The sequence below is a fragment of the Coccomyxa subellipsoidea genome, assembly GCF_000258705.1.
Source record: "Coccomyxa subellipsoidea C-169, whole genome shotgun sequence".
Taxonomy (NCBI): domain Eukaryota; kingdom Viridiplantae; phylum Chlorophyta; class Trebouxiophyceae; family Coccomyxaceae; genus Coccomyxa; species Coccomyxa subellipsoidea.
The window spans coordinates 3,646,846-3,671,005 of record NW_005178041.1 but is presented as its reverse complement, the minus strand read 5'-3'; the positions used below and the strand labels follow the sequence as shown (position 1 = coordinate 3,671,005).

Below are 24,160 nucleotides of genomic sequence, written 5' to 3'. Positions count from 1 at the left end.
ATGCTCCTGCTGCTTCTAAACATCACGACATGGTTGGCATTGGCATGATCAATGAAGTAACTCCTGCTGTTAGGGCATCAGTATGCAGCGGGTGGGCGCTCCGTCCGAGTCCACCAGTTTGAGTGGCAGGCAGTGCAGCGTGTACAGACCCGCCTCCACCTCCTCTAGAACCAACCCCTCCAATGGAATGATCTCCTGCAACACAATATATATCTGCCCCGTTACGATCTGCACTCCTCCTTCATGAAGGATTGTCACAGACCCACTGTGACTTCACCCCAGATCCGCACCTGCTCTTTGTCTCCTGCTCTCGGCCGTAGGATTGCATGCCAACAGGGGAGATAGCAGATAGAGAGCAGCTACAGAGTGGTGCAGCACAGGGTCCTCTACACTTGGTGTAAACCCCCTGTACAGCAGGAGCAAAGGGTGCATAAAGTGTTCATGCACAAGAATGCATGTGGCGACATCAACAAGCAAAGGAGCTGGCATTTATTATTTGCACAGGTAGGCAGTCACTGGTACGCAAGCAGAAAAAAAAACCTGAAGCAAAAAGGGCTGCAATTCTGCCAGGCTGCAGGGTTCTATCTGCCCAGCAGATGTAGTTGCAGGTGCCCTGAGACTTGTACTTTCGAAGTTGCAGTTAACACAAGTAATAGATGGAGAGGAGGGGCGCACCTCTGACAATAATACAATGTGCGGCCCGATCAGATCCGCGTAGTGCGCGATCGACAAGTAGTCGATGCCCACCAGCCTGATGTGCGGGTGGGCCACAATCCACTCAGCCCCATCCTTAGTCACCGCCGTGTAGGTTGGGTCAAACTTCGTCTGCGTCATGAGCTTCCTGATTCCATGCAAATCAGTCATCAGCGCATAATGATTTTTGCATACACACCTGTGTTGTCAAGGAAATTTCCACACTTCTTTGAGAAGCAGCATCAAGTATCAGCGTATGGTGATCATTTCCAAATGTGTCTTTTTAAGTCAAGAAATTGCCACAGCCATGAGAAATTGAAGCTCTGCACAGCAGGGATGCAGCCATTGTAGCAGTACATAGAAGAGCTGCAGCAGCATCGATTGCTGGGCATAAGGATGGTGGGAGCCGGAATCTAATTTTATGGTCTTCCAATAAAAGAAAGGGATGCATGGCCTGTCCAATTCAGCAAAGCAAAACCGATGGTGCTGTTCCATGGTAGGAATCAAAAGTGATGAAACGGCACGGAAAGAGGGTGCGCACTTTTTGGTGTTGAGCGTTTTGAAGATCAATCGCACTGCGCCGGGCGGGATTGCCAGTGCCTCCAGTGCCGCCGCTGCACCGAGTGAAATTATTTTTAATGCCAATAGAAAACATGCCCCTTTATCTGTTTCTTATCTGGAGGAAGAGTCTGACTGCCATTTTGGGTACGTCTTCAATTGCTTGGCAAAAAATGGGAGAACAATGGTCTGTGCTTACTAGACAGATCTCAAACATATCTTCCATGCTGCAGGGACACCTTACTAGTCGCTTGCTGTCACCGCATGCATGATGGCATTCCCTAAAATCATATATTTTCAATTGAGTCATGCTCACCTGTTATGTTCGTGTTGTCTGGCACCTCTATCACCACTGCTGGCCCTGTTCACGACCAAAGCACTGGACAGTTAATTAACTGACGGGACAGAGTGAGGCACAGCAAATCTGCAAGCCGCCCATAACCTTCTCCAGCCTCGCACTGGAGGGAGGGAAGAAAGGAAGGACACTTGATCAGAGCTGATTGGTGTTGTGATAAGCAAGAATGAGGGCTGCTTGCGTGGAGGGCTGTGCTCACCATTGAGGATGTCTAGATCCAACTGATGCACGCCCTTCTTGGCGTAATAAGCTTCCTGCACAAAAAAACATTGCCCTTCACTCTTTGCTACTAGAGTTTTCTGCCAATTGGAGGAAGAAGGACCAAGTGATGCAGAGGGAGGCGACTTCAGATTGGCCTCACGTTGATGAAGTGGCCTGGTGAGTCCACGTGAGTGCCAGCATGGGCCGACAGATCCTTCAGACCAGATCCGTTGAAGAAGTCGCCCTCGTCGATTGCGTTCTGGAGGTACCTGAATTCTCCCAGGCCCGTGTCTGAGTCCATGGACACTGTCGCACTAGATAGTCCAACGCTGATGTCGATGATGCCCTGATCAGGAAGCAGGAATCATTCAGGCATTTTGGTTTCCCATTTGCAAATTACATTGAAGTGACTAAAATCGACACATTCGGTGGCAGACCTTTTTGGACCTTGGTGCTAGAGGCGATGTACACGACTCCATATCCGCACCGACCACACTCCACAGCACAAAAGCTGTCCATACCACAAGATTGATTTCTAGCCAGCGTATTGGCCCCTTCATACTGTGGTCTCAGTGCTCTGAAGCTTGAGATCACTCTGATCAAAGTGGGGTGTTAATTGTAATGTAAGGATTTGCACTGCTGCCGCGGAGGGCCCGCTGCCATAACAACGCATCTGTAGATGCAATTGGTGTCAAATTTGAATCGTCCAGCTCCGGTGGTTCTTCTGTGGTTGTGTCCAAAGTGGCACGTGCGTTTGCAGTTTTAGCACGTGCGGACATCACGGATTCCTGCCCCTCGTCGACGAAGGAGTTGGCACCCGCGCACATTTGTAAATGCACACCGGTGCAAAGATGCCGGGATTCAAAGACATATTACGTGCTCTGGTTACGTCAAAGTCTCCTAGCAAAGCGAAATCTGGTGTCGAGACCTCGCAAGCATCTGCACAAGTCGAGCATAGTAAAGTTGGCAATGAGACGACTAATGGCGGCACTGACCACACAGAAGACTTATATCATGATCCATCGGAAGATCGAAGGCTTCTACGGCGATCCAGAACGCAGCTGTGGGTCTGGCGCTGTTTAGCATACCTCCTGTTGGCTGCCTTGATCGGTGAGGGCCTCCTTGCTTGATCCTGGTAATTTTAGATGTTGTCGATTATTCATAGTTTTCAGACGCTTGCAGGGTCGCAGATGTATGCTTGGCCAGAGATTTCTCTTTCGAATCTTTATCTGGGTTCCAAGACGCCCTACCTTACAAAGGAACAACATACCTGCATCGATTCCTTTGCACATCCAAGAGCAAGTGGCTAATTTAAGTCTGGTGAGAGAACGTGCGTTCGTCAGCATTGACACTGCCAGAACATCCCCAGGCCCATAGAAGATTGGTCCAAGAAGCCCTACTATAGTGGATCAAGCAGGCCTTGCACTGCCCGCTATCATGGCTCCAAATGGCAAATCACATCCCAATGGGCATAATTTACGTGCAGCATCCAGGACACCACCCGTCACGCCTCTCCTCCCATCCCTTCCCAAGGAAAGATTCTTGAACCTGAGTGTCCTGGCACTGTTTGGCTCGCAGGGCTGGCCATATCAATGGCGCTGGTGATCTCGGACCGCAAGTCCCTACGGCGGGAGGTTGGCGACTTCCGTAACACAACGCTCTACGCAGAGCGCAATACCTGTCCCGGCTTCCTGGACAAGGGGCAAGCGGTGCTGGAGTCTGACCGTGTTCCCTCCTCGGCCCAGCCAAATCTGTTTGAGGAGCTGACTGTTCCAGAGATGGCTGCGGTGAATCACTCTACACATGCAGCTTTACAAAATTCACCCGGGGTACCTGCTCTGTGTTTGGTAGGCCATTGCATGCCAGCTGTGCATGGTATATGTGCAACAGGCGCTGATGACTGTAGTGGCTTGGAAGCTGCAAGGAGAGTGGCCCTACCATCATCAATCAGCCATATACCCGGCCAGTGTATGCGCCTGCTCTGACAATATCAGACCTGCGAACAGTCGGCTAACGGCTCCTCAAGTCCTTGTTGCTGCTTTCTGAGCATCACCCAAAGCTCTCACAACACCGGCGCATCACTGTCAGCAGTGGATTTGAAACACACATGCGCTCCTTATATCGATGCATTGAAATTGACAGCTTAAGCTTGTGCGCAGGTGCGGAATTATCTCTTCGCGCAGGCAGACCTCAATCTCACGCGCTCGGACGAGGCCACCCCAGCCTCCAACGTCATCTATCTCATGGAGCTTCAGCCGCCGCCCAAAGTCCCGGCGCTGGCATTCCTTGACTCTGGCGGCGCAGTGCCCGCACCGCCCAGACAGGCATGCTCACCAAAGTTTCATTCCCTGTGTACATTAGAATACAAGTAATACTCTCTTGAATTGAGGAGGTTCCTGGTTTTTTGCTGGCTTTTAACTAGAGTTTGAGGTGCACGCATGGGCTATGGGCAGGCTCTCATTTAATACTCATGAACGGTGTCTCTATCTGATAGTATGAATGTGCCCAATGGTAGTTTAGATGTGCCCAATACCGCACGCTTCTTTGAATGCAAATTTTGCACATGATGTCATTTGCACAGGTGGGGAAGATTTGAAAATGAGAAATGCTGAAAGCCATGATAGCCAAATCGTATAGCCATACCAGCACCAGACAAGGTGGCACTGCGAGTGTTTCCAAGCTTGCACTTCCTATGTTTTGCCCCGGGCCTGGTTTAGCGATACCCTCGGGACTGACCAAGGGGAGAATGAAGAGGAACCTTCACTTCCTCCTCTTGACAATTGACTTGACAATCCCCTGTGTGTGCCTGTTCAGGCGCGGGTGGTGGTGTATTTGGGATACCTGGAGCAGCCAAAAGTGGTGGAGATGACAGTGGGGCCGCTGCCGGCTCCAACCAATTACACCATTCTGCGCGAAGTGCCTTGGAACACTCGGCCGCCCAACTCAGCCGAATACTCAGCGTGCGTTGCCCTCTCTTGCCTTTCTGCTTATCTCACCTTTCAAGTTCTTTGTTTAAGGAAGGAATTTGGATGGTGCTTGCTGCTTGGACTGGCCAAACTTATTAGGATTTGCTCAAGCGATGCGAAGAAGGCATCTATTGTGCTGAGGTCAGCATATGATCATGTCTGCCTTGTGCTGTTGGCTCTCTTAGAAGTGGAATGGCCACTTTTGCTGGGGGGGGTCTGCCTTCTGAGCAGCTTCTCTGTAGTTTGAACAGACAATCTGGCATGCACAGCTACTCATTGCCAATCCTTGTCCTTACCTGACAGCTCAACAACGCGGTGTGCTGTGCATCTGCATGCAAATCTGATGCGCGCATGGTTGGGGGGTGTAAAATATGGTGTAGGGTATATTACCTATAGCTCTTAATCATGAAACCAAAAGCAAAAAGATATGTTATTGGTCTCTGCAGGATGGATGCAGTGATTCAGGCGGCTTCTGCGCAGCTGGAGCAGTTCATGACTCAGAGCTTTGCCGGTTTCAAGTACTACAACTGCGAGTTTCCCCGCTGCCTGTTGTGGGGGGACACCACCCCCCGGGGGGTGACTAATGATCAGCGCCAAACCTGGATCTGGTTCATGCGCTTCACTGACGGCTACTACCTGAAACCGGTGAGTTTCTCCCGTGCTCTACTGCCAACCTCCCGACTTCTCATGTCTTTACCCTTGTCACCAGATGTGTATCTCTCCATTCTCCAGTAAGCAGAGGACTAGAGGACCTTGCTAGGCACCACAATGCAGTCTGCAAAGCAGAAGTAGGTGAATGAAAGGATTCGATGGGCTGGAGGGGCTCTACAGACGGACATGTCAGTGTGTATTGTGAGACAAGGGAATCCTGTAGGGACAGCGGGTGTGATCTGTACCGAGGGCATGCTTCTCGTCTGTGCTACGGTGGCAAGAAGACTGTTTGATGGATGCCGTTTGTCTTTCTCATTTGCTGTTTGCGCCACCCCTTGCCTGGCCACCCTTGTGGCTCAGGCACTGCTCCATTTCTGCTGCATGCAGACAGGACCCACTCTTCCTCTGCGGCACCTGAATACCAAATATATCTCAACAGAACATGCTAGACAGAAGTCCCATGTGCGCTGTGCAGATTGGGCTGGAGTTCCTGGTGGACCACAGGGGCAACGACCCCTCCAAGTGGGCGGTCACCCAGATCTTCTACAACGGGCAGGTCTTTGGCAACACCACCGAACTCAACACCGCCTTTGCGGATACCACCTCCGGGCTCAATCGCCAACAGGTGAAAAGCATGCTTTTTCTGGACGCATCACTTGTGGCATAGTTGGCATGCTTGCCTGTCGTTGGATAACCCATAAAGTGATCAACAGCTGATCCACTTCAGACTGATTTGGGCGCATTTTGGGCATGTCGAAAGATTACTGTCATAAGCGTTGCCAGCTAGGCGTTGCTTTGTCAGAATGCAGGAAGCTGTAATACTCGATGCAGGCAGCGCAGAGGATGTATTCTGTATGAGTTGGAGACAAATTTCATGGTGCATGGGATCTGTCAGAAGCTGAAGGGTTGTTCTACGCGTGCTTGTACAGTTGAGGCAGCCGCTGCCGGGGGAGATAAACTATGCGAGCCTCAAGCGGCAGCCGGGGCCGGGGCGGCCGGAGCCGAGAGGCAACGCCGCGCCACAGGTGTGAATATGAATTTGGTTCTTACTCTAGGTGGATATGGAATGTTCGAATGATGTCAAAAAGTACTGTAAGTTGAGACGTGTGATCTCGTTCAGTGCGAGAGTGAGAGCTCCGATCTTCAGGTATGCAGGTGTATTGCGGTGGACTTAGGGCACCAACAATTTACTTCTGAAATGTTGCATGCAAGATGGTGTGTGGGCAGAAGATGCATGCCGATTCAAGCGTGTCTGCCCTGCACAGTACCAAGTCTCCGGGGTTTCCCATGATATCAGTCATAGGTTATGTAATCGCAGGCGGGGTCGCGGCAGTACGAGCCGTCGGGGAAGCGTTACAGCATCGACAGGAACGCCGTCTCATACATGGGCTGGACATTCCAGGTCAGCATTGAAGACCACCTTTATATTTTGGGAGAGAAAAATGCAGCACACACATTCCGATGCAGCCCTACGGCCTCTGGCTTTGGGTTTGCCGACCATGTAATAATTATAATTATAATAATTCCGATGCAGCAAGCTCATCCCCAGATAAATCTCAGCACCAGGACGCCAAGGCAGCCTGGATATAGTGCCCCCCACTAATTTTCAACTGACTTGAGCCAAGTCTCCGTCACACTTGACGGCCAAGTCATGTGTCCTGCATACTGATGAGTGCTGTCCACGGTTCATGCCTCTGGCATTTGCAGCTGAGCATGCAGAGGGAAGAGCCTAACCACAAATGATCTGATGGGCTTCTGGACATCGCGTGGCCAGGTGAGCATTCGGCCGAGCGGGGGGATCAGGATATGGGACGTGCGATTTGGCGGTGAGAGGATTGCGTATGAGATAGCGCTGCAGGAAGCCATGATCTCATACGGAGGAGCCACGCCGTCGCAGGTGCCACCCATCTGTCATGCTGACTCATCATGCCTGACGTGCATGACACACACCTGCCGCTACGCTGCTGAGAAACAACATTGCCGATTTATTGCCTGCCTCTTATACCTCCTGTCAATTTGGAATATCCTCGTTTGATCCTGGCACTGCCCAGTGCTTCCAAGTTTTGGCATTTGCTTCACGTGTGCTCGTACAAGCCTTCTAATGACTCAGCCTCAAGCAGCACTGATCACCTGCTATTCGCAGCCCTACCACATGTTCAAAAGGACCCCTTTTGAGATGCAGACCCCTCACGCCTTTGAAAGTCTGGAAGAGGAGAGGATTCTAGGAGAGTCCTATGACACGGCCAACAGCCTGGGTTGCTCATTTGACGCAATTTCCTCATCTTTACAGCACACCCGTTTTGGCCAATCATGTAAATCCCTTCATGTCCAGGAAGATGTGTGACTTGAGAGATTGAGTCATTGCTGCGCAGTCGGTCACGCAGTCCTATGACACGGCCAACGGCCTGGGCAGCGGTTTCCACGAGTTGGTGCATGGGGTGGACTGCCCATTCCATGCATCCTACCTGGACTCGGCGGCGTTTGTGGACCGGGATTCTCCGTTGCTGCACCCGCAGAGCATCTGCGTTTGGGAGCAGGACAGCGGCAGGCCACTCTGGCGCCATTACACCCAGGCGAGCCACTGCATGTTCCATTCATAGATGCACCTTTCGGTCAGAACACTTTTTTGGGGACCGTAAATACGGCCGAATATACGGTCATACGGTATTAAAATATATGGAATACGGTCAAAAACGGCCTCTTTTGGCCCAAACACCGAATATACGACCGAATATTCACCGTATGCCGAATGGCCGAATTCCTATGGTGCTACTATGTGTTCCATAGATCTCTACACGAACCGTCAGGTATCAGGTCGTGAATATTGTTGGGTGCCTTGCCTGATCTAAAGAAATTTTCTCTACATGTCATGCTGGGGAATGGCTGCATGCAAACTTTGTTTTGCTTGGCTGGTTTGGCCATCCACCGGGATTCTGGTGCATGTCTGATCCCACTTTGTGTGCTGCTTTGATGTGTGCCTAATCCTTTTTGTCCTGGAGCATGCCTCTCTAGCCCTGTGGCAGGTGTATTGAGTCACACGCTCAGGAGGCCTCATCTGCCTCAGTTGCCACCCCACCGGCAGCTGCAAGTGCCCAGAGCTGCTAATTGAAGCCATCACTGCCCTGAAGTTGGCCCCTACTGGCGGGGGGCGGTACAAATACTGAGCACCGTGCCCACGGTTGATTGGGTCTTGCTTGGATCTGGCGAGTCCAGCAAGGGGTAGAAAGCTGGCAGCCTTTACATGCAGCTTGTCTGCAGACGCACCTTGCCTTAGGCAGGAAAAGCGCGTAATAACAACAATGATAATAACTGCCGAGAAAATCTGCAGCGCGGTGTTTTCAGATTTGTGTCATGCACGCAGGAGTTTGCAGCCAAGGGGAGCTTCATCCAGTACGGGGGAGTGGCGGACCACGCATTAGTCGTGCGGGGCATTACTACGGTCTACAACACCGACTACATGACTGATTTCGTGTTCCACCTGGACGGCTCCATCAAGGCGCGTTCCTCCTCTCTCCGCGATGATTACTAAGTACACATTGATATTAATACTGTACCTCCTGCTGCCCTGATTCCAGGAATACCGGCCCTCGAATTTTTGCAGCCGGCCTCTCAATTTCTAATCCCTTCTAAAGCCTTAACAAAATAATCACAAGGCCAAAAGAATGATCTGTACGGTCGAAATCGTCGTGGTGTGCTACTAATGTTCATATGTTTGACGTAAGCCTGCAACCTGCACACCAAGCCAGAAGCCATGTGTCTGTCCATCGTGCAGGTCAGAATCAATCTGCAGAAGTGTCATCAGGAGTGTTTTTCTCAGATCTGTCTATGCTTTCCCGGGCGGTGAGAGGTTGTGGTGAGAGGCTGCAGGGGCCACAACATGGGGTACTGTGGCGGCAGCTGTGCTGTGTGCTGAGGCTATCTATCTATGCTGGGGTGCACATCTCACATGGTGCCGAGCTCTCTTGGTGTCTTTTGCTGACCATGTTCCAGTCATCAGATTGCTGCTTCTGGGTCTCTTCTTGGACACGTGCATCTTTGCAATGACGCTTAATGCTCGAGTTGCACGGTACAAACTAAACCAGTGTTTTGATTAAGAAAGTGGCGAATTATGCCTTGGTGGCTGTTTTGACAGCCCCGCAGGGGCAAAAAAGGCCATTTTATGACTAGCTTTGCTTACTGATTGCCAATTTTGCCATTCATCATTACCTCCCCTACGGAAACGTGGCTGTTGCGCCACCCAAAATGTATATACCGACAGCCATTGTGCCTGCGGCAGCCCAATAATCAAAATGGCCACAAAAAGGCCATCAATTAATCAAAAAAGGCCAAAATGGCCGAAAACAGCCACTACTCGAACACTGAACTAAACCACATTCATGTTGTGCAGGTGTCGGTGGGGCTTTCAGGCTATGTGCTGGCAGCGCCCTGGAGTGGGGCGACTGGCAACTACTCCTACCCGCTCTATGCTGACATGGGCGCCAGCGTTCAGGACCACTTCCTCAACTGGAAGGTGCTGCAGAAGAGGCTTTATTGGCCAAGACCACCTGGACTCTTTGACTCAACATGAGGACTCTGACAAATCCAAGTTGAAGGCTCACTTTTCAATATGATAATTTGCTATTGAGGTCTCTGAGTCCAACTAGACGCATGAAGAGCTGTGCCACGTGCATGAGCGATGTTTCAATTTGCTGTTGTCGTACCCTTCCCTAGCATCGGGCAGTGCGTTTGCCGTGGTACCTCTGTCGATAGCGACTTCCCCACAATTCTTCCTATTTATTCTAGGGTCCTTGGCGTGAAAGTATCGAGATTCAGAATTTGTTCCAGTTACATGCTACTGGTATGGCAATGTGGCGGCACGCATTATACGACTCACATTGATCATGTCATCAATTAGTCACTGCGTATGTAATGCTGACAGGTGGACCTGGACATAAAGGGGACGGAGAACAGCATGCGCCAGGACTTCATCGAGATCGAGGAGCGGCCGCTGCCGTGGTCCGTAGCCGGGGCCAACGGGCCCGTAAACGGCACTGCGGCGCCCGTAACAGTCCAGAAGCGGCTGCGGCGCGTGCTGCCGGAGACGGAGGAGGACGCAAGTTTGAGTTTGAGTTCAAGCCGGCAGGTGATGTCAGCGGTGATCAGCGAGCGCAGCGTCAACAAGTGGGGCACGCCGCAGGGTTACCAGATTCAGGTGTGTGGTCGCCCGTTCATATTTGATCCATCCTGTTCTGACTCATACCGAGCATACCTTCTACTAGAGTATGAATGCTATAATTAATCTTGCCATCCTCCTTGCAATCTTGGCTGCGTTTATCTTGGAAGAGCTTGTCTTATGCAAGGAGAAATCCATTCTGGCGAGGACTCAAAAATTTTGAGTCAAAATCCATACAGCGGGTAGTGGTACAATATGGCCTGTGCCACAGCTTCTCATCACCTTTTATTCAAGAGCAGCAACTTCTCAACAAGCCCCTTGCGCACGTGCAGGTGGACAGCTCGATTAGTCAGCTGTATCCCGACAGCTGGCAGGCGGCGCAGGCCGGCTCATGGTCCCGCTACCAGATCGCCACGACCGTGCGCCGTGACAACGAGAGCTCTTCATCTTCCATCTACGCAGCCGCGCACCCGGGTGACTCACTCCTTCTGGCTTATATCTCTCCACAGTATTTGTTTCCTGGTTCATTGTTTTCTCGTAGAATAGGGCGCAGATTGGATGACAGCGAGGATTGCTGCTTAGGACACTTGGCAAGCTGGGAGCACCACTCACTGCAGGTGTTCTCAGTCAATCAGTCAAACAGTATAGCCTCCGCTCCAGATCAGCTAGGCAGTTTACTGCCGGCCAATCCCAGGCGCATTCAAATCTGAGGAAGATCTGATCTGACTCCACGGGCATACCATAGGGCCTGTCTGTTTCATGGCCTTGTGGCCCAGGGCTTTCACAAGGGAGTGTCTGCACAAGGTGCCAATTAAACGACCACCAGAAAGCACTCCGTGAGCAAGCAATAATCCTGACATGCATGTTCTTTGCCAAATTTAGGAGTGCCGCCGCAGCCGGTGAACTTCTCGTCCTACATCAACGGCGAGTCTGTGCGCAATACAGACATCGTCAACTGGGTGACGGTGGGCGCTTATGACGTGCCCACGAGTGAGTCAGCGCCAGTCACCGCCGTTACGGGCAGAGAGCTGTCCTTCTGGCTGCGTCCCTACAACTACTTTGACCGGGTGAGAGGCAACGCCGCCTTATTGCTGCAATCATTGCTTTGCCTGACTGCCATGACACGGCCTTGCATTGCGCGCTGCTGCTTTTGCATTTTTGCGCAGGTGTTGATAACGTGCAACGAACTTCTTGCCTCTTGTGTGTCTATCAGGGCCAAAGAATATGCATGCCTCCAGCCCTGCCTGTTGCAATCAGACTCATGTGTCCTTGCATTACCTGTCGGTATAAACCTGCCCTGGGCGAGTGACACAGGGTAGCAAAAGTTGGTCACTGAAGTCATTCTCTTGTCCCTGGCTGAATCTGCAGTGCTTGGCTTCACAGGGAGCTGCGACAGATCTGTACGGCATAGTGGTCATGTCTCCGACCAACTACACGCGGCGCGCGCAGCCAAAGTACGAGACATATGGGGTGGCCACAGACTTCAGCTGCGTTCCCTCCAAGAATGCTGCCCCCTTCAACCGCACTGAATTCTCCGCCTACGTCTAAGCGTGTCTTGTCGGGGCGTTGCCTGCTCTTAGCATGCGCCTGATTTGGCTTGGGCAAGGGGATAATAAGGCTTCCACATTATTGCCTAGGGGCGGAGGCTCTTCCTGGTGAGGAGCATTGCCTATTCTGGCAAGTACCACTGCTGCCAGTTTTTGCTGACACCAAAAGGAGAGTATGATCAGGAACTCTTCAAAAGTTCCTCTTTATACTCCACTTGGACGCACTGAATGGCACTAGGTTCCTTGCCGCCATGCCTGTCAACAACTCACGTTAAAAACAAGAAAATTGATACAGCTACGCGGGGTTGAAACATGAAGAGTCGAATGAGTCTAGAAGCCACGGCTACGCTTGCCGTTTTTGCTGGTCAATTTGCTCCAATGCAGCTGTTTCTGCATGCCGGTCTTGAACAGTTTTAGCAAATGCCCTTGTCTGGATCAAGCAGGCATAATTTTGCCCGCGTTTGTCGGCTATTGAAGTATTTCAAAATGTGAGATTTAGGATAGAACGCATTGACATTCTCATCGATGATGTCTTGCTTGCTGCTTTTTAGATAGTAAATAGATTAGTAATTACATGTCTATTAGATATAGCCGGTGGCAGCGCTGAGGTTGGAGGTGCTTTTGAGGCAACCACGTATGAGGTTAAAGTTCACAGAGAGTCCTCTTCTGAAGAATGTTTTTTTTTTTGCTAAAATTGCAAATAGCAGGGCAAGTCACTTGTGCCCAGACAGTGAAGTTCCAGAGTAGGACAAGATGCTTTTGTAAGAAAGAAGCTTACAATCCAATAATCTGTACATACTTTTGGGGCTTACTTGCCTTTGATACCTGCATTTTCCTATCTCTAGCCAGTATGACATAGAATCCGGCAGGACTTGGCCTGACAAGTAATCTAAAAATGAGCAGTCATTGCAGATAAACTGAAACAAGTAAATCAGGCGTGCTAGAAAAGGAGCCCCCATCACAGTTCTACAGCATGCGTTATCAATGCCTGCCTTAGCTCTAGAAGCTGGCTTGATGTAGCTATCAGGTCAAACAAGGATCAGTGCTGCAATCTACTTAATGATACAGAACAGATGCTGGTACAATGTGCATTTTTAGAAATCCCAAGGTGCACTTCTTGGGATCTTCTTGTCACGTGAACCTAACAGCTGCAGGCCAGCTGGTGCTTCAGGTCCTGAAATGCAACACCCCTTCACAGCGTTCCTGGACTTCAGATTGCCTTTGACTGCAATCACAGAAGAGTCTGCCGAGTGCTCAGAAGAGGGCTGAGCCCTTGAGTGCCTCGATTCCAATGAGGGCGGCAAAGCCGATCCTGCACAGCACCAGAAAATTCTGGATCAGACTCTGTCTCCGGACATACCAGAACTGCCTATTGAGCCATGATGATATGAATTGTGCAGGTCCAAAGCAAGACCCCATCTTTTGCTGGTGATGCAAGATCAAGCTCCAGCCTGAGACAAAATCATGTGACAGGAAGAACAACAGCGTGCTGGTTTCTGCTTCATTCTTTGCTGCTGGGAATTTTCTGATTCATTCACTCTGCTTTGGTGGGGCCCATGTGCTACAATCAATATCAGAAATCCTTATCTTCACAGACTCTTGTGCAGGGATTGCATGCGTGTATATGATGAGTGAGTGATAGGCTGCAGACTAATGAAGGCCCCGCAGATGTGGCTGCAGACGCCCTGCGTGTATGCCCTATGGCCTCTGGCTTTGGGTTTGCCGACCTGTAATAATAATAACTAAAAACCAATAAATCTTGTGTCACAAGTATCCTCGGCACCAAGGGGGCTCACATGGCTGCGCGGCCGTTGATGATCTCTGCTGAAGGAGTGAAGGGCCCGAGCGACTGCCCCTTGTCAGCATTCTTGAACAGCGGCGCGAGCGAGCCGGCAGCAAACAGCACGAATGTGACTGTGATCAGTGTAGGCTCCTGGGCCCACTGAGAGAGCACTCCCTTGCCTGCAGCAAATGCCAAATGCTCAGCACTGATGTTTGCCGCAAATGCTCTCAAGTAAGAGTCTTGCAATCTTGAGAAGCAGTCAGTGAATCCAGTCGAATTGGGAGTCATATTAGCCCATTGCAGGGCAATTGTGCTATTGGGGCACTGCATACCTCCAACCTCTGTGCCTTGCAAAAGATTTGATGCAATTGCACTTGAGCCATGCAGCCAGAGGAATGTTTGTTGGGTTGGAGTTGAGCTAGCACACCATGACTCCTGAAAGACGGAGCCAGGGCCTTGGGACTTGGGAGATTGCTACATAAGGGGCCTCTCCAGGGAGTGCATTTTGATGTGCACAAACATGCATGTTGACTGTGTTGTAGCCAAGCTTATCGGGAGTATATGGTCTCACCTGAGACAAGCTCTGCAGCGACTGCTGCCACAAAGCCCAGCATGGCGAGCCTGCCATTGGTCCTCTCCGGGGCTGGGCCAGAGAACGCCATGATATCTGTGAAAATTATATAAGCACATCAGTCAGGAGCAAGCCAGGTCAAGAAGTCTTGATGTTATGGGGGGCAGCAGGGAGGATCAGTGCCTTGTCGCAGATAGGATGTGTTGGGGAAAACATACCCCCTATGTTGGGAACTGAGCCTGCATCGCTGGTAGAAGGCGTCGGTTGTGTGTCAGCGACGCGTCCACTCCTCACTGCCGCGGCCCACTGCAGGCATTGCCTCCAAGAGTTAGCTTTTTTTGGAATCAGACGCATCGTGAGAGGCGTGCTCACTTCAACAGGCAAGTTCTTCTTTGGGAAAGCAGGATAAATTTTCAAATAAATTGTGATCAAGGGAAAAGTGGTATCCACGTAGGGGGTGCTGTGCGGTGTAGCAGAAACGAGGCATCACCTCTGATTCTGTGTAGCTGTTGCCGCCGTAGAATACGGTCGGCTGAATCGGCGCCTCTGACTTCACAACCTCATTGTCGCTGGTCGCACGAATTGCAGTCATCCTCCTCGGAACGGGGCGCGCTACTCTGCACGCAGGGGATGCTGCAGCTATCGGAACGACAGATCGCGCTAATGAAGCCATAGCGGAAGCAGAAGCTAACAGGCAGAGGAACCAGCAGTCGAATAGAGGTATTAAATGTATGTTTTTGACGTCCTATCTGAATTTATCGGCGACTTGCTCCTCTCAGAGTCCTCTCGACAGATGTTCTTCCATTTCGAAAGCGAGGTCTGCTGTCGTGGTCGCATGTGATACACACGTTGCTTGCAGCGCCACGTCGACCGCAATTTCCAGTGTAACGCTTCCAGTGGAATGTCCAGCGTGCTGTGTCATGCATACATGAATGCTTAGCATAGGGGGAGCTTTGACAACAAATGCTGCAGTAGAGCCTCACCAGGGACAGCAGGGTATGTATGTGTCCTTGAATTTACAAGCTTAAGCTTAGAAAGCGCTTGAACTTGGAATCTAAAAGCAAATTTGATCTTTAAGTCTCACTGAGGCACAAGAGTGGCGATGCGGTGTCAAGATGTGGATGACCGATCATCAATCAACCATATCTGCAGATCAAACATGTGCTTCCCTAGTCAAACATGCAATTGCAACTTAGGTGTGCAAGCTTGCAACTTGAGTGTGCAGTTGCAAATCCGGCTGATAGCATATATGTCCACAAAAACCCAGCATGTGCATTCACCTAGATAGCCCAATCACCCATCACATCATGACCTGTGATTGACTGACTGACATCATTTAAAGTGGACAAGCCAGCTGGCAATGCATCCTGGTCAAACACACCAGCACAGCTTTGGTGACACAACCATGGCACATATTCAAGTTCACAACGAAAAAGGAAGTTATTTTTCTTTGCATCAAAGCAGAACCCCAAGTACCCACTGTCACGCAACCATCCCCGGATATTGCAAGTTCCAAACTTGCAACACCCAGCTCGCTACATGTACAGTCCAGTAGAGAGACATTTAGGCATTACATAGTGAAAACGACATCACAATCTGTCACCAGCCATCACATGGCCTGGGCATGCATGCCTAGCATCCTGACCTGCGTCACTGCAGACGTGGCCCTCCCTGAACACTCGAGTTTTCCAAGATCAATTGTTCAAAAAGGAGTCTATGGTGCAGTCGCCACAGCCCCGAAACCATGATACACAAACTGAGACCACGTAGCATCAAAGACACCATGCCTCACATGGGGCCTCAGCACAGCGTGGGCAAACAAGCAAGCATGCAAAGTTTCTTCCCGAGCCTGCTCGCCTGGCAAATTCACACCCACTTCAACACAGTTTGCCTGTGATGAAAATCCCTTTGCCCATGCACCCTCCTTTATTCAGCTCCCCTTTCTTCAGCTGATGAGATCCAACCCAGGACTTGGCTGCACTCCGCTTGCTGCGCTGTTGGCTCGATTGGACGAGGCACCTCGTCCTGTTTATGGTCATCTGCTTGTGCTACCTGTGACTGTACAACAGGCGGCCATGAATCTTTCTTCGTGCAGCTGTCTCCTACAGTTCTTCCTCCTCTATCAGACCGTAGGAGGCTCCTTCCAGGCGCAGTCTCTGCAGACCCCGGAGAAAGGGTTTTGTACCATGTTTTATCCCCCAGGGGGAGGGGGTTTGATTTGATGGCGCGCCCGTCTCAGCTAGCGTTGCCCTCCTCGCTCCTGGCCCGCTCCAGCTTCTGCGCAACAGCAACCGACTGTAAGCCATAAGAAAGTATTCCTTACGGGAGTGTCACAAACCCCGCCTCAACACCCTTGTAGAGCACTGCACTCAAACATCCTGCTGAAAATCCTTCCTCGGCCAGTGTGCACAGGTTATCCTTGACAGATAATGCGTGACGGCAAGCAAGTGTAAGCCATAAGAGAATATTCCTTATGGGAGCGTCAGCAACTTGCCCACAAAGCCCACCTCAACACCCACTGAACTGAGAACATGCGGCTCTAAAATCTTCCTCATCCCTTGACAGGTAAATTGGGATGAGGGGATTTCTCACCGCACGCCTGCGCTCGGTGGCAGCTGCCAGCTTGGCCGCCACATCAGGGTCCCTGCACAGCAACTCTAACTTCTAAGGTATTGGCGAATCTCAAGGCCAGAGTTGCTTTGACATGTGACAAGACCTTTCACTAGACTTTGCCAAAAAGGCAAGGTTCAAAACTGTTCTGAACCTCCACTGCGCACACTTGAAGGCTGCAGCTTGAGACATTGAAAGCTTCAGGTTGAGGTTCAAAAGCTTTGGCAAACCCATGATCGATTCAGCTGACCAACTGCATGCTGTAAACCTCTGGAAATTTCAATAAAAGTGAAACCTCTATATAGTCACAAGGTTGGAGACCAGGACTTGGGACTATATCTACATGTTCTCATACAGATTCGCCAAACTAGGAAATCCTGCGGCCCTTCCTTTCTATGTAAACCCAAAGGGTTGATGTGGGGATGGAGGGAGGGAACGCGCTTGGACTGGGGTGCACCGCTCGGCTCCACCTGCAGAGCGTTCAGAGTGTAGCGGCGGGGGAATTGCGACGCGTGGTGCAGGCGCGGATAGGGGATATGGTAATGCAACGCATACTCCAACCGCTGCTCACCCTCCTGCACCTGTACTGGAGAAAACGCAACTGTAACAATGACAGAGTCCATATAATGCTGGCTTGCAAGGTTGAAGAAAAGCTCATATGCAACAGCAGACAAGAGCTGATTGCATGGCATATTTGGCGAACAATGCTCTGTGTGCTGCCATACATGTTGCCAGGCAAAAGCCAGAGAAAAGAGTGGTCTGCAAAGCCGGCAGATTGGATGGATAATTGCATTGGCGTTATCTGCTTCAGAGAATGAGGTCTCTAGTCAAAGCCGGCACGGCACGGCACTGCTTTGCTACCACAGCCTGATCATGGAGCAGCATGATGCTACTTGAAAACCCCAATGGGAGATGCAGAAGCCTACGAATGTGGCAAAGGGAAGTCAGATTCAGCTACGGCTGCAAAGTGGCAGGAGCTGACCAGTTTATCCACTTCGGTGGGATCGCGCACTGCTGCACTGCGCCTGAACTGCGCCCTTGCCTCCCGCTCTATGTACTCCCTCTCCTGAGACAACAAAACAATCACATTTGATTTATCGCTTGCCAGCCTTGGAAGGGAAGAGAATGCACGAATGCGGCTCGATATACTTTTGGGTCATTGGGCATGAATCACAGGCTGACAGCAGGCAGCAGATTGCTTGGATCGGCCTAAGATTGCCAAAAGGCTTGATATTTTCTGGGCAGAACAGAAATATCCCTTAGGCAGTACATCCTCTGTCCCTGCAGCTGTATGGCGAGGATATTGTGAGATACTGCTGCTGCAATGATCTGAGCTGATGAGTAAGAGATTACCTCTTGGCCTCCCTTCCAGCTGCGCCCCGTGCGCAGGATCCTTCGGTACAAGCCAAGCACTGTGCTCCTGGTGTCTGGGGGAGCTTTCATGCACCTGCCGCATCGTGCATAGAATCTCTGACGGTTCCGAATGTCATATGAGCCGGAACGGAGATGATGATGGCATGTATGGCAAGGACAGCTTGCTAGTTATGGGACGAGCTCCCATCCATGTCCAGAAACTGTAAACATGATGGGTTTGCCCTGTGCAAAGACGTCGACTAAGAACAATCAGTTCGTCAAATTGCAATCAGAACCCAAGAATTATCCTTCGCTTCGTGCAGTGCATGGATATCCTAAAAGCCAGGCCAGACTCTGGGGATCACCTTTCAAGCTACGATGCTATTAGGTTGTTGAGGCAGCTGCGGCTATTGGGTCCCGGGGGCCTCGCTTGTCCAATTACTTCTTCAAAGGTGAGCACCAGATGTTGCCCCACGTCGACGCAAGCAATTAAAAAGTTGGACCAAACAAAATCGAGGATGAAGGCAGGAAGAGAGCTGGGCTTGTTGAAGTACGCCGCAAAAGCGATCTCCTCTATACCACGGTAGCGGAGCCTGCGTGCCGGCATGCTCCAGATTCACATCGTGGGCACCGACTCAACCGATTGCTGACACTGATACGATCATGCCCTCTGAAAGCGGCCCATCGCGTGCCAACTTCGCTGGCATTGTCTAGTGAGTGTCCTCAGACACGGTAATACAAGGAACCCTTCGCATCGTGCACCTCCAAGGAGGCAAGATTGGACCCAACAGGAGGTCACAGGCTCAGCTGCGAGAAAGCTGTCGCCGGGACTCGAAACAAGGGTTTTGAGGCGAGCCTGAACAGGCTCCTCTTTCGGAACCTTGCTCACCGATTTAGACTCCCCTCCGCAGACTGCCATCCTTAAACTCAATCGCAAGGACGATCTTGATCCCAATACAAATGCTTAGCACAAATTAGGTACATTTGTCGGGATCGGCTTGTGACTGCCTCGTAAGCAGAAGAGATCAGGGAAGATCGGGACCAGAATCTAGCGAACAGATCGAGTGGCATGTTCAAGAACCGACACCAGCACATCACCACAGCAGCCTGATTGTGGAGTCTTCTGACAGTAGGTATTCTACCACTTTCTCCGGGTATGTGTCAGGTCACCTCTACGGTGTCTAGGACACCGCCTCCGATCGCGTGATAAAGCGTCTTGACCTGTTCTTTGAATTCTCTGCAAGTTCAAGCCCACATCCCATAGAACTCCATCGATGAATCAAACTTGTATATAAATAATAGATCCAACTTGATTTTGTGGTGATCGTCAATCGCAGGACACAGGCATCGCTGGGACACGATCAAGATCTAGCGAGCGCAGATGCAGGGCGACGCTTACCACGCCCGGTCGATGAATGCCGCAAACTTGAAATCGGCTTTCACAGCCCCAGCCGACTTCAGGTTGGAAAGCTGCAGCCCGGAGTCCGGGCTCAGTGAACTGGATGGAGCACTCGAGTTGGACGGCCTTGAGCTGGGCCCAGAGCTCCAGTTCCTCTTGGAGTCGCATCTGTCCCAATCGCCCACCCACAGCGACAGCCACTTACTCGATTCACTGGACAAGGTGCGTTTCTACCATCGCCATCGGTGTATGTCGGGAAGTCGCCAGCAGATGTCACCCCAGGGGGGCTGGATCCCAGCAGCCCGAACACACAACTCTCTGCCCTGCGATGTTGTCAGACTGACGCAATCACAACGAACCTCCAAATTCCTCTCCGACTTCGTGAGTTGCATAGTCGCCAAGAGAAGATCCCTGTTCGCTCTGGCTGGCCACTTCTGCCTTGTCAGACGCAGTGACTATGTTGAAGCACTGCTGTGCTTTCAATGCACAGGGGATGTCACCATGCACGCCAGATGGCATGCGCATGGGCAGCAGAGGCGCTCAGAGCCACCCCCACGGCCCCAGGAATGTCATCAACATCACAGCATCAAGCGCGGTATGTGCACCCGACAGCCAGGACCCTGCAACCTCTGCTGGCTGGTCCTTGTCAGGCCATCGCCATGCCTTACTGCCCATCATGCATCATGGCTTTTGTTCTGGCTTGCACCAGCACACAGCTGCCAGCGCTGCAGAGGCGGTCAAAGGCAGTCCGGCAGGTCAACACTGTGAGAGCCATGTCTGCGTGTTGACATGCCTGCATTCCTCAGCCTCTGAAAATAGATCAGGGTGGCCCAAAGAACCCAAAACAGTCCTGTATGATCTCAAAGTGATGCAACTTTGAACTCATGTTGATTGTGTGCGCGCAGGGAGCACATCAGCCGACGATCAGCCTGAGCGCGTGCAGCACAGACAGCCGCACAGAGCTGGTGTCCACCACCGACAGCCACCACCCGCAACCGCGGGGGGGCCGCCCCCCGCGCCGGGCCGCCGCAGCCGCCGCGCTGGAGGCGCACCACATCGTGGGGGGATCCCCCGGCGCCGCCAGCGGTGGCCACCACCGCGCCGCCAGCACACCCCTCCCGCAGGTGTGACGCTGTGATCTCCTTTTTCTTTGGGGGGATTCGGCAGTGTTGTAGGTCAGAAGACAGCACCTTGAAACGCCGATGAAGGGACACGCTGACGATGAGGCGCTTGTTGCGTAGACCTAGTGGGATGATCAGCTCTGCAGATCTGCTCTTGCAGAGCACTGCACCCTCAGCTCTTGTGGTACATGCAGTCGCCAAAATTAACAGTAAGTGGCATCAACAGCCGGACATACCCAAGCTTGTTAACCCTGAGGATCACAGCAGCGCAGGCCTCCTCACTCCATAGCTCATCCCGCAAATCTGTGCAGGGATCACGGCAATTCTAATGCAACATGTCTTTCTGGCTTTGCAGGCGCGGCTGGATGACATGGACCTGGATGTGAACCTGGACGATCTGCTGGACAGCGACTGCGACAAGCGCAGCGGCCAGAAGAGGCCGCGGCGGCGAGTCATCGTCGAGACCAAGGACGCATCTGGACGGCCCTACACCGCCGCAGAGATCCGCCGCATGAAACGGTGCGCCAGCCTTTCCTAAATCCAAATACATTTGAATTCAAACAATTCTTACAAAAATCCGTCGCATTGAGCGGTGTGCCGCCCTTTCTCAATTTCAATATTGATATCAAGGACACTCTCACAGAGATCAGCCACATTAGGCGCTGTGCCGCCCGTCTGCCATTCTACAATTCTGAATCCGAGCCCTCTTTTGGGGAGGTCTCAATGTGACATGGGAAGTGCGCAGCACCTGCAGCAGGAGGAAACACTGCATGGCATGCATTACTTCCTATTGTTACGTGATGTGTAGTTTATTCGCGGGAGACTGATGGGAGCATTTTTGGTTGCGCAGACGGATTACCAACAGGGAGTCTGCCCGCCGCATGCGGCTGAAGAGGCAGGAGGAGTGGGGCATCATCAAGCGCCAGGTGCGCCCACACAAATAACTTGTCCCAAAACTTCTAAACCTTCCCCACCCCGCCTGTGGCTCTGGCTGTTTGCAAGCAGGACCGATCCTGCAGCTTCGGTTGACTTGCCAGCAACTTGCTTGCACTGTATTGCCTGAACGAACAGTCCTCCTTGACAAGGAAACACCCATGATTACCACAGCTCATATAGCAACCAAAAAGAAAGTGAAACAAAAAGTAAAAAAGAAAAAAGGTGCTGACCCCGGGGTTCGAACGCAGGCGCGGCTGATGCGCGAGGACGTCCAGAAGATGGGCAGCAAGGTGGCTGCGCTCCAAGCACACTGCAGCACTCTGGAAGGCGAAGCGGACCGCTGGCAGCAGCTGTGGAGGCAGGCTGCAGCTTCAAATGCACAGCTGACTCAGCGCCTGAAAGCACAGCATGGAGAGCACGGCCGGCCCAGCGATGTGAGTGGCCTGCCCTAAGGCCTTACTCATGCTTACCTGATGTTTGTTAGATATACTGCCGGGCAGGATGAGTGGGCTGGTAAGGTCTGTGGGTCACCTCAGACTGCTGCAAGGACTCTCTTACCGGACGGCACAGCAATGTAGCAGGCTTTGCTTTCCAGCCCAAAGTTTTGCAAGACTCCTGTATTTGCTTGTCAAAAAATATCACGGCTTTTTGGAAATTTGACTCTCGCCGTGAGGGCTCAAGAGCTCAGCTGGTGGCAGCAGATGTTGTGACATGCAAGCAAAGTGGCACGGGCGATCTGCTGTCCCGGTGTATGTCTCGCCCAACGGATCTTGGGGAAGGAGTCATGCATGCTCAGATGGCAAGTTCTGTGTCTCAATCACGGCCATGCAGAGGCATCAAGGAACAACACACTCTTGGCTGATGCCTTGTTTGTGTGTGCGCAGGGTTATGAGTCAACGCTGACGAGCCCAGAGCCGCCGATGTCACACGAGGATCTCCTCGCAGCCGGAACAGGCGCCGCTTCAAAGACCCTCCCAGGTGAGATATATTCCTATACTCACCAGCACTGCTTATGCTCATCTGCAATCAATGCAATATAAACCCACCCCCTCTCTGAAAATATCCTTCTCCCCAGTCCCAAGAGATGAAATTCAATTCAACCGCCAGCATTGCAGTGCCTGCAACATATCTCGGTTGACAATTTCTAATTGGCAGACCTCTCAGCTGACATATCTGCATCTCAGGAGAACCGGTGTTTCATATTCCGGCGGCCTTCTTTCGACTGTCTAAGTCTTGAATGCCAGGAGCTGACAATGACATTCAAGTGTGCAGGTATGGGACGCGCACAGTCAGCGGCTGGGCCGTCACCGTTCGGCGGCGATGTCACCGATCCGTTCGGTTCTGCCCGCCGGGCAACATCTGTGCCCGAGCCGGGCAGCGGACCCCTCCGCACTTCGTCTCTTCCCACTGTCGCAGGTGGGCTTCACACCCTGTCATAAAATCTTACGATGTTGTTGTCCGCTTGGCTCTTTTGGGCTATGAAGATCATGCAGCTGCTTGCATTCTGCTGCACAGCGCATGCATCGAGAGACCAGATTCGTTGGTTGCCAGGAGTTAGCCAAAACAGGCTTCCCAGCTGATTAGCCAAGCATGATGAGCAGCATTCCTGCACGGTGTTTGACTTTTTGTGCAGTGGTAGTGTGTATCAAGTAATTCAAGGGGAGAGAGCCAATGCTGAGGGCATTATACTGCTGCACAGGGGCTTTGGCGGCATTGGAAGAGGAGGCGCGCCGTTTTGAGGACCGTTTCGAGGACGACGCCGCGTTCGCCACCCTCTTTGACGGCTTCTGAGGGGTGTTTAAAACCGTAAAACCCTCCAAATATCACAACATCAGAAATTCACAGAAAGGTGGCAGCTGAGCTTTGTCGAATTTGGCCTTCAAGAGGGGGTGGGCAAGACAATCTTGGCTAATATATTATATAATGCCTTGGGCGGTTGACTGGGCAAGATTCAAGCGTGTGCAACACCAAAGAATTACCTGGGATCTAGGTTGGGAGTTCACATTGACAGCACTGTGATGTGGGCTTCATTGCTGGTGGCGTCAAGCAGGAAATTTCAAACAGCTTCAAGAGCATCAAGTTCAAAGAGCCTCAACCCTACAGCAGAAGCGGAAGTACCTCCAAAATAAGGGTGCAATATTGCATGCAGAGATTTCCTTTGATCACATCAAGGAAGGTACCGGTAGGCAAGAACAGTTACATCGTTTTCTGTAGTTCCAAGCTATCTGCAGAGTAGCTGGGGAACCGATAATGAAATACATTGC

At 51.6% G+C, this 24,160-nt stretch overlaps 5 protein-coding genes across 5 annotated transcripts; 2 read left to right on the top strand and 3 right to left on the bottom strand.

Annotated features, from left to right (window-relative positions):
* Nucleotides 1–69: 69 nt before the first annotated feature.
* On the bottom strand, nucleotides 70–2,108 carry COCSUDRAFT_35307 (putative cyclase; the record flags this gene model as incomplete). Its single annotated transcript, XM_005651460.1, has 6 exons — nucleotides 70–195; nucleotides 676–841; nucleotides 1,235–1,307; nucleotides 1,568–1,612; nucleotides 1,806–1,860; nucleotides 1,968–2,108. The coding sequence occupies 6 exons, from the start codon at nucleotides 2,106–2,108 to the stop codon at nucleotides 70–72; spliced, it is 606 nt and encodes a 201-aa protein (XP_005651517.1).
* Nucleotides 2,109–2,864: 756 nt separating this feature from the next.
* COCSUDRAFT_46300 (amine oxidase catalytic domain-containing protein) lies at nucleotides 2,865–12,176 on the top strand. Its single transcript, XM_005651459.1, has 17 exons — nucleotides 2,865–2,917; nucleotides 3,386–3,594; nucleotides 3,967–4,131; nucleotides 4,622–4,767; nucleotides 5,220–5,418; nucleotides 5,900–6,049; nucleotides 6,354–6,449; nucleotides 6,743–6,826; nucleotides 7,199–7,321; nucleotides 7,797–7,997; nucleotides 8,786–8,924; nucleotides 9,197–9,264; nucleotides 9,812–9,934; nucleotides 10,343–10,615; nucleotides 10,909–11,050; nucleotides 11,459–11,643; nucleotides 11,960–12,176. The coding sequence occupies exons 2-17, from the start codon at nucleotides 3,400–3,402 to the stop codon at nucleotides 12,122–12,124; spliced, it is 2,454 nt and encodes an 817-aa protein (XP_005651516.1). The 5' UTR covers nucleotides 2,865–2,917; nucleotides 3,386–3,399; the 3' UTR covers nucleotides 12,125–12,176.
* Nucleotides 12,177–13,377: 1,201 nt separating this feature from the next.
* COCSUDRAFT_59463 (hypothetical protein) lies at nucleotides 13,378–15,069 on the bottom strand (the record flags this gene model as incomplete). The annotated part of the gene is made up of 5 exons (XM_005651458.1): nucleotides 13,378–13,435; nucleotides 13,920–14,085; nucleotides 14,478–14,573; nucleotides 14,696–14,783; nucleotides 14,968–15,069. The coding sequence occupies 5 exons, from the start codon at nucleotides 15,067–15,069 to the stop codon at nucleotides 13,378–13,380; spliced, it is 510 nt and encodes a 169-aa protein (XP_005651515.1).
* Nucleotides 15,070–16,712: 1,643 nt separating this feature from the next.
* Nucleotides 16,713–19,213, bottom strand: COCSUDRAFT_64739 (hypothetical protein; the record flags this gene model as incomplete). The annotated part of the gene is made up of 6 exons (XM_005651457.1): nucleotides 18,806–19,213; nucleotides 18,441–18,534; nucleotides 18,070–18,153; nucleotides 17,529–17,668; nucleotides 17,070–17,121; nucleotides 16,713–16,754 (listed from the first exon to the last, which is right to left on the bottom strand). Exons 2-6 carry the CDS (start codon nucleotides 18,528–18,530, stop codon nucleotides 16,713–16,715), a joined length of 408 nt encoding a protein of 135 aa, XP_005651514.1. The 5' UTR covers nucleotides 18,531–18,534; nucleotides 18,806–19,213.
* Nucleotides 19,214–19,821: 608 nt separating this feature from the next.
* COCSUDRAFT_59461 (hypothetical protein) lies at nucleotides 19,822–23,687 on the top strand (the record flags this gene model as incomplete). The annotated part of the gene is made up of 9 exons (XM_005651456.1): nucleotides 19,822–20,061; nucleotides 20,330–20,434; nucleotides 20,745–20,963; nucleotides 21,316–21,479; nucleotides 21,811–21,886; nucleotides 22,145–22,330; nucleotides 22,781–22,874; nucleotides 23,169–23,312; nucleotides 23,596–23,687. The coding sequence occupies 9 exons, from the start codon at nucleotides 19,822–19,824 to the stop codon at nucleotides 23,685–23,687; spliced, it is 1,320 nt and encodes a 439-aa protein (XP_005651513.1).
* Between the last annotated feature and the right edge of the window lie 473 nt (nucleotides 23,688–24,160).

Coding starts and splice junctions, on each gene's coding strand:
- COCSUDRAFT_46300 (XM_005651459.1), top strand. CDS start 3,400: ATGGCGCTGGTGATCTCGGACCGCAAGTCCCTACGGCGGGAGGTTGGC. Junction 3,595..3,966: donor CTGTTCCAGAGATGGCTGCG/GTGAATCACTCT, acceptor GCTTGTGCGCAG/GTGCGGAATTATCTCTTCGC. Junction 8,925..9,196: donor GGACGGCTCCATCAAGGCGC/GTTCCTCCTCTC, acceptor TCCATCGTGCAG/GTCAGAATCAATCTGCAGAA.